This window comes from Otolemur garnettii, unplaced genomic scaffold (assembly GCF_000181295.1).
Source record: "Otolemur garnettii isolate 467f Iridium unplaced genomic scaffold, OtoGar3 scaffold00144, whole genome shotgun sequence".
Taxonomy (NCBI): Eukaryota; Metazoa; Chordata; class Mammalia; order Primates; family Galagidae; genus Otolemur; species Otolemur garnettii.
The window spans coordinates 2476415-2485218 of NW_003852539.1; the positions used below are offsets into that span (position 1 = coordinate 2476415).

General features: G+C 39.6%; 1 protein-coding gene across 1 annotated transcript in view; it reads right to left on the bottom strand.

Moving 5' to 3' along the window:
- Window positions 1–4032: 4032 nt before the first annotated feature.
- The window catches only part of ZNF684 (zinc finger protein 684), a 17400-nt gene continuing 12628 nt past the window's right edge, over window positions 4033–8804 (bottom strand). Inside the window, exon 5 of the mRNA XM_012810865.2 lies at window positions 4033–5174. Within this exon, the coding sequence (XP_012666319.1) occupies window positions 4285–5174 (890 nt within the window). The 3' untranslated portion in view covers window positions 4033–4284. The remainder of the gene's footprint in view (window positions 5175–8804) is intronic.

The window sequence follows — 8804 nt, forward strand, 5'->3', positions numbered from 1 at the left end:
AGGAGTCTGAGATGATTCCAAGGGTTTGGGCATAGTCAACTTGAAGAGTGGAATTTCCACTTTGGGGGGAGGAAGAGAAGACTTGAAGAAGAGCAGGGAGAGGGGAGAGGGGAGAGGAGGGAACATCAATTGATAGTACACCCCACTCTTCAGATAGAGAATAAAAAGATTAGGAACTTGGCTTGGTGCCCATAGCACAGTGGTTTATGGTGCCAGCCACATGCACCAAACATGGCAGGTTTGAGCCTGACTTGAGCCACCTAAATAATGACAACTGCAACAAGAAAACAGCCAGGCATTGTGGCATGCATCAGTAGTCCCAGCTACTTGGACAGCTTAGGCAAGAGAATCACTTAAGCCCAAGAGTTTGAGGTTGCTATGAGCTGTGACGCCATGGCACTCTACCAAAGGTGATACAGTGAGACTCTGTCTCAAAACAAAACAAAACAAAAAAAAGATTAGGAGCTAGTAAGAATGTGGAGTATGGGAATTCTTTTTTTTAAAAATATATATATATAGAATTTTTAAATTTTCTTATTATTTATTTATTTTTGAAACAGTCTCACTATGTTGCCCTTGGTAGAGTGCGGTGGCATCACAGCTCACAGTAACCTCAAACCCTTGGGCTTAAGCAATTCTCTTGGCTGAGCCTGTCAAGTAGCTGGGACTATAGGTGCCCACCACAATGCCTGGCTATTTTTTTGTTGCAGTTGTCATTGCTGTTTAGCTGGCCCGGGCTGGGTTCAAACCCACCAGCCTCAAATCCACAGTTTGAGGTTGCTGTGAGCTGTGACACCACTACCAAAGGTGACATAATGAGACTGTCTCAAAAAAATATAAATATATATGTTACATATTTTCTTCCTGTTGACATATAAATATAAGTAGAAAATAGTCTGAAAGATACTTTCTACTTTATGTGCAATATACTTTGTTTTAATATTTTTCTAACAAAAAATAATTACAGGGAAGGAGGAATGGGAAGTGACTGCTTAATGGGCATGGAATTTTCTTTTGGGGTGATGAAAATGTTTTGGAACTTGCTAGACGTAATAGTTGCACAACATTGTAAATATATTAAATGTCATTGAATTGTAAATTTTGAAACTGTTTGTTTTATGGTATATGAATTTTACCTCAAAAGAACAAAAAGAGGCCAGATGTAGTGGCTCATACCTATAATCCAAGCACTCTTGAAGGCTGAAGCTGAGGCAAGAGGATTGTTTGAGCTCAGGAGTTCAAGATCAGCTTGAGCAAGAGTGAGACCTTATCTTTACTAAAAATAGAAAAATTAGGTGGGCTTTGGGGCATGTGCCTGTAGTCCTGGCTGCTAGGAAGACTGAGGCAGGAGTATCACTTGATGCCATGAGTTTGAGGTTGCAGTGTAGTGAGCTATGATGACTCTGCACTCAGGACGCAGAGTAAGACTCTATCTCAAAAAAAAAAAAAAAAGAAAGAAAGAAAGAAAGAAAAAAAAAGAAAGAAAAGAAAAGAAAAGAAAGAAAGAAATACAAATGGGGAAAAGAAAATCAGGTTTTTACTTAGGTAGCAACATTTTTCTATCTTCAGTAGTAATTTGGAAATATCTCATATCTGAATTGCAAGCCCTAGCAAAGGGCTATACCCAAAGAGCTCATAACTTTCAACAACGAAGGAAACCAAAATTCTCCAGAGTAGTTGTCTTCACCCACTAAGACCAGGATGCCATAGACCTCCAGCATCACCTCTCTGTACAGGGTCCTTTGTGTAGAGTCTAGTTATCCCACTCCTCCTCCCTGAAGTCCATGACCACATCCTTGAATGTAATAGGTTCCTAAAACACTGGGAACAGGAATTCCTCTTCAGTGAGCAGCACCAACACATGTGGTACAAAGGGCAAACCTAAATTATTTATAATTTAATGTTTTCTATGATTTGTTTCTGTAAAAAGTTTATCATCACTTCTAAAATATGATTGGCAACACTGAGAAAGGTAGGTAATAACGGGGACCTCAGAGCTCAGCCTCAAACCATAAGAATAATTAAAAGAACAATAAAAAAGTTTAAGATACATATATCCTATGCAGAGGCTCACTAACCTTAATAAACTGGAAGTATGTTTAAAAGTAAAAAAGAAATCAGTAAGAAAAAAGATAAAATGCTCCTGTTGTGCCCGAATCGCAGGATGCCCACAAATCACCCGGAGACCCAGTCCAATGCAAAAGCAAGAGGTTGTTTATTACAGGCCTGGGCTTCCTGAGCCTGGCGCAGCAGGAGAGTAAAGAAGCCCCGACTCTAAGATGGAGGGAGGTTTTAACGGTACAGAAAGGAAGAAGGGAGGGGTAGGGTGCTGGGGAAAGCTGACTGGTCTAGGGGTGGTTGCTATGGCTCGGGGCAGATGTGCAAGGGTGCCGGTCATGGGGCGAGTGCAAGGGTGGAGGAGGAAGCAAGATGTGGTTGCTCAACGTTTCTGGTATGCAGCTGCAAAATGGAGGCATAGGCGAGTAAACAACAAAATGGAGTTAGTCTGGCCCTTGCTGGCCCTCACACTCCAGCTAAAAAAAGACAAATTAAAAATGACCTGGATGAGTAATCCTAGAAGAAAAAACAAATGGCCAATAAACACAAGATATGCTGCCTCACAAATTATCAAAGAAATAAACATTCAAATACCAATAACATGCCAAAAGCAAAAGGAAGAAAAAAAGATAACGAGACATTATTTCCCCAGTGCATTGGGCAAAGGTTAAGACTTGAGGGTGTGTGCGGTGCCTGTGGCTCAAAGGAGTAGGGCACTGGCCCCATATGCTGGAGGTGGTGGGTTCAAACCTCTGTTCAAACCCTGTCAAACCTGTTCAAACCTCTGTTCAAACCTCTGTTCAAACCCTGTCAAAAACTGCAAAAAAAGAAAAAAAAAAAAAGACTTGAGGGTGCAAGGAAAGATACCCTCATCTGTTGCTGGAAGGAGTATAAACCAGTACTTTTTAGCAGAGCAACCTGGGAATATTATTCAGCAATTCTAATTTTAGAAATTCATCTTCATTAAGGTAATTTATGCCTTCTCTACTGATAAATCCAATGGAAAATTTTCAATCCTTTCCATACTTGATTTCTTAAGATTATTTGGCCCTATGGACTACATGGCCTTCCTCAAAACTCTCCTCCCAGGATCTGAATACCATAGTAACCTGGTTTTTCTCCTCTCTCTCTGTCGCCCTAAGGTAGAGAGCACTGTGACATCAGCTTAGCTCACAGCAACCTCATACTCCTGGGCTCAAGCAATCCTTCTGCCTCAGCCTCCTGAGTAGCTGGGGCTACAGGTGCCCTCCACAATGTCCAGCTAATTTTTCTATTTTTAGTAAACATGGGGTCTCACTCTTGCTCAGCTCACTCTTGAACTCCTCAGCTCAATCAATCCTCCCACCTTGGTGTCCCAGAGTGCTAGGATTATAGGTGTGAGCCATCATGTCTGGCCCTTTGGTTTCTTTAGAAAATAGCAAAATCCCTAAAACTCTACAAAGTATCATGACATCCTACTTTATTAAAATCAAATACAGATAATAGCCTAAATACCACTTAAGCTAACATCTTATGTAGATATACCAAAGAAACAGGAATGTTTGAAGAGCAAATGTTTTATTTACATATTTAAATACTTTATTTTCCTCAGCTGAATACTTCTTATAACACAGATCAGTTTGTTCTTTTCAATCAGTATCTTGTTAATTTTTTTGTTTTTACAAAGGAAAATAACTTAAGAATTTTTATAAAAAATCTTTGTATCTGTGAAGTAGGAGTTGCACATTCAACAACATTGCCATGCTCATTAAAGTTCCAGCAATTGGATGGAATTACTGAAATTCATAGTACATATTAAACCACATTTTCTCACTTGATTAATTATGCCTGTTATTGTTAGGATTGGAAGAAAAAATGGTAATGTTTATTGCAGAAACTCATAATAGGTATAATTTAATAAAATGCATAAGCATGTATTTTATATTCACTTGCATAATTGTACTATTATAAAAAGTAAAAACCAGGAATGGGAAGTATAGTTTTACTGGTTCTTTGATTATTTATGTTTACTTTCCAAACTCTAACCTGTTACTTATAATTTCATGTTTTCTGTGATTTGTTTCTGTAAAAAGCTTATCATCAATTCTAAAATATAATTGGCACTGAATGTTTATGGGACTCTACCCTTCCAAATTCATTCAAGTTGTGGGTTTCTCCTCACAATGAATTCTCTGCTATTTAATAATATTTAAATAATATTTAAGGCCTTCTCATATTCATAGAGTATTACATATGAATTTTCTGATGTACAGTGAGATTTGACTTCTGGGAAAATGCTTTCCCACATCTGTTACACTCATAGGGCTTCTCTCCTGTGTGTGTTATCTGATGTCTAAGAAGATGAGACTTCTTGACAAAGGCTTTGCCACATTGAATACATCCATAAGGTTTCTCTCCTGTGTGGATTCTTTGATGTGTAACAAGCACAGATGTGTTTCCAAAGGCTTTCCCACATACAATACATTGATAAGGTTTCTCTCCTGTATGAAACCTAGAATGTTTATGAAGGGATGAACTATATCTGAAGGTTTTCCCACATTCCTTACATTCAAATGAGTTCTCAAGTGTATGAGATTTCACATGCTGATTAAAGGAGGAGTTCCAAGTGAATGTTTTCCCACACTGACTGCATTCATAAGGTTTCTCTCCAGTGTGAAGTCTCTGGTGGACCACAAGTTGAGCTTTATGCATAAAAGCTTTCCCACAATCATTGCACACAAAGGGTCTCTCTCCATTATGAATCTTCTGATGAGTAGCAAGGTTTGCCTTCCTGCTATAGGCTTTCCCACAGTCATTGCATTCAAAAGGCTTTTTTCTTGTATGATATTTTTCATGTCTAATGAAATGAAACTTCTTTCTGAAGGCCTTTCCACATTCACAGCATTCATAAGAGTTTTCTTCACTATAACTTTCATTATAATTAAGAAAGTCTACATTAGGTTGCAAACTCTTCCCGTATGATTTACTTCTTGTAGGATTAAGACTTGTTCTCACATTATAACAGTGAATTCTCTCCATAGTCAGAATTTTATTGAATGTGAAAAAAGCTGATGTCAAAAAATTATCTTTACTTTCCTGATGCTTCTCTGGTTCATCAACAAGTAGGTAGTCAGCTTCTAAAAGGGAATACCATAAAACATTCCTAGTTATTTGTTACCACCAACACATTATAGACAAAAACATCTAGTTTTAAAATCTAATCTCTTACTTTGAAACAAATCCTGTATTTGTCTTGTTCCTCTTGAGTGTTTTTTTTTTTTTTAAAACAAGAATCTCACTTTGTCACCCTTGGTAGAGTGCCATGGTGTCATAGTTCACAGCAACCTCAAACTCTTGGGCTCAAATGGTCCTCTTGCCTTATCCTCCCAAGTAGCTGGGATTACAGGCACCCACCACAATACCCAGCTATTTTTAGAGACAGGATCTTGCTCTTGCTAAGGTTGTTCTCAAACTCCTGAGTTCAAGAAACCCACTTACCTTGGCCTCCCAGTTTTGTTTTGTTTTGTTTGTAGAGACAGAGTCTCACTTTATCACCCTCAGTAGACTGCCAAGGCATCACACAGCTCACAGCAACCTTCAGCTCCCAGGCTTAGGCAATTCTCTTGCCTCAGCCTCCCAAATAGCCTGCCACAGCACTGGCTATTTTTTTTGTTGCAGTTTGGCCAGGGCCACTGAGCCACAGGCGCCACCCAGTTTTGTTTTGTTTTTTGAGACAGAGTCTCATTTTGTTGCCCTCTGTAGAGTACTAAAGCGTCACAGCTCACAATAACCTCACATTCTTGGGCTCAGGTGATCTTCCTCCCTCAGCCTCCAGTAGCTGGGCCTATAAGCACCCACCATAATGCCTAATTTTTTTTGAGACAGAGTCTCACTTTGTTGCCCTTGGTAGAATGCTACCATGTCATAGCTCATAGCAACATCAAATTCTTGGGTTCAAGAAGTCCTCTTGTGTCAGTCTCCCAAGTAGCTGGGATTATAGGCGCCTCCACAACACCCTGGCTAGTTTTTCTATTTTTAGTAGAAACAGGGTCTCGCTTTCACTCAGGCTGGTCTCAAATTTGTGAGCTCAGGCAATCCACCTGCCTGGGCCTCCCAGAGTGCTAGTATTATAGGCATGAGCCACCACACCTCACCTCTCCACTTGAGCTTTAAGAATAAAATTACTGGCTCGGCGCCTGTAGCACAGTGGTTATGGCGCCAGCTATATACACCAAAGTTGGCAGGTTTGAACCCAGCCTGGGCCAGCTAAAATAACAATAACTGCAACAAAAAATGGCTGGGCATTGTGGTGGTGGGCACTTGTAGTCACAGCTACTTGGGAGGCTGCGGCAAGAGAATCGCTTAAGCCCAAGAGTTAAGAATTAAGCCCAGGAGTTAAGCCCAAGGGTTAAGCCTGTGAGCTGTGTCTACCAAGGGCAACATAGTGGGACTCAGTCTCAAAAAAAAAAAAAAAAAAAAGAAATGGGAGCAGATGAATATTGAGAACAGAGGGCTTAATATGATCTGTGGAAAGACAGTAGAACAAGCACAAGGTATAGTGAGTAGGGTACAAAGGAGACAAAAGGCTTCTGAACAGCAGTGCAGGCTCAGCTCACAGGATAAAGAGAGTCCATCATGGAGATCTGATTAATGCACAGAGTAACCAGGGGAATGGGAAATGAGGGAGATAGGGAAAATAATGTGAGACTAGGTTTAGAGGAGGTGATAATAGGCAGCATCCTCACTACGTAATTCCTAGATCACCCTGGTTAGTATACTTCCCTATTTCTCTCATTTATATCTCTTTTTCCTTTTAATCACCCTACTCTATGTCACTGTCCTTTAGGAACATTCTTCTGTCTCCAGTTCTCTAAATCCACACAAACCACAGTGGAGGTGTATTTGCAGACAGTACTCCAGCTCTGCTGACAGCTGGGATTCACTTTTAACCCTATAAGCTCAGGAACACAAATTTGTCCAGCAAGTTATCCAAGGGCACTATTAGTAGGCATACATTCTGTGTACCTGATATCATTTTTCACTCTGGCTGGGTTTCTATATATAACAACTATCTGTCCAATTTTATTTGACAAGTAACTGTTTCTACAACCTCTTTCTATCTGCCTAACTAGTCTCCAGAATGCTGCTTTGCTCTATAAGTCACTTTTTTTGCTCCTATACTCAAAACATTATAAATCCCAAATCTGTTGCTCCATTTAAAAAAATCTAGGGGAGAATTGCAATTCCCCACTCTTGAGTTTCCCTCTCTATGGAGTATTAATTAATAGGACACTCCCAGCCTCTTCCTTATCATTTCTGTGAAGCTAGACTGTGTGTGAGTGGGCCACGGCTATTAGTACACATTCCTCTTACCCACATCTCTTTATAAAGTGGGGATTTTGTTCCTCTCTTCTTTCCTTTCTACTTCAACCAGTGAGAAGCAGCATTCTGTGTTACTTCTACCAATAATGACCACTTGAAAAATTCAGGGTAATCAGCCTGGTACATTAAACTATGCAAGATATGAATTTGCTCACAGGGTTAAGTGTGCATTCCACTAGTCCTCAACAAATTCTTAACTTTTCCATGGATTCTAGACTTCTAAATTTGATCTTTTGCTCATGTTCCTTCTCCACCTTAACTTGGTCTGCCCCATCTCCTCTCATTCTATCTAGGACTTAGAGCCAATGTTTCATGATCTCAAAAAAAAAAAAAAAAAAAAAGGCTTCTCCAATGTTTACATTCTTTAAGGTCCATTTTCTTTTAATACCTAGTTGTCAATTTTTTTGAGTCAGAGTCTCAAGCTATTGCCCTGGGTAGAGTGTTGTGGCGTCACAGCTCACAGCAACCTCCAACTCTTGGACTCAAGTGATCCTCTTGCCTCAGTTTTTTTCTATTTTTAGTAGAGACAGGGTCTCACTTTTGCTCAGGCTGGTGTCAAACTTGTGAGCTCAAGCTATCCACCTGCCTCGGCCACCCAAAGTGCTAGGATTACAGGCGTGAGCCACCATGCCAGGCTCCACTTGTCAAATTTTGGGATATTTTAATGTGAGCATGTTTGGTTAGTTCCAATTACCATTTTACACATTGAAAATGGTAATGGGATTTTTTGCTTTCTTTGAACCTTCTCAAGGAAACATTAAAACAAAGCCTTATATGTCTTTCTAGTGAGCATGTAAAAAAATAAATAATTTGAAAAGTCTTGTTGAATAGTAATATAAAAAGTATCTCCTATGATATCTGACTCTATAATAATAAATTAGTGATGTTCATCAAATACCATTTTGGGCTCAGCATTGATATAAAGGAAAAAATAATATAGATCTTTCTCTTCAGGGCACTGTCATGAGAAGATAATCTTTAAAAGCCACAAAGATTTTTTGTGTGAAATCCAACACAGTCTATGTCAGGTTTTCATGATAGAGTCATAGCAGAGCTGGCCTGGGAGTTCAAAGAAGGTAAAGATTAACTTAGACTCAAGTTACCATGAAAGAGAAAATATTGAACTCAGACTTATAGCATGCTGATTTTAGTGAGGTGGAACACACCAGAATCAAAAAAGATTTATGCAGTCTAGGCGCCAGGGCTCACATCTATAATCGTAACTCTGGGAGGCAAAAGCAGGAAGATTCCTTGAGCTCAGGAGTTCAAGACCAGCCTGAACAAGAGCAAGAAGCAATTTCTTTTTTCTTTTTTTTTTTGAGACAGCGCCTCAAGCTGTCCCCCTGGGTAGAGTGCCGTGGCATTACAGCTCACAGCAACCTCCA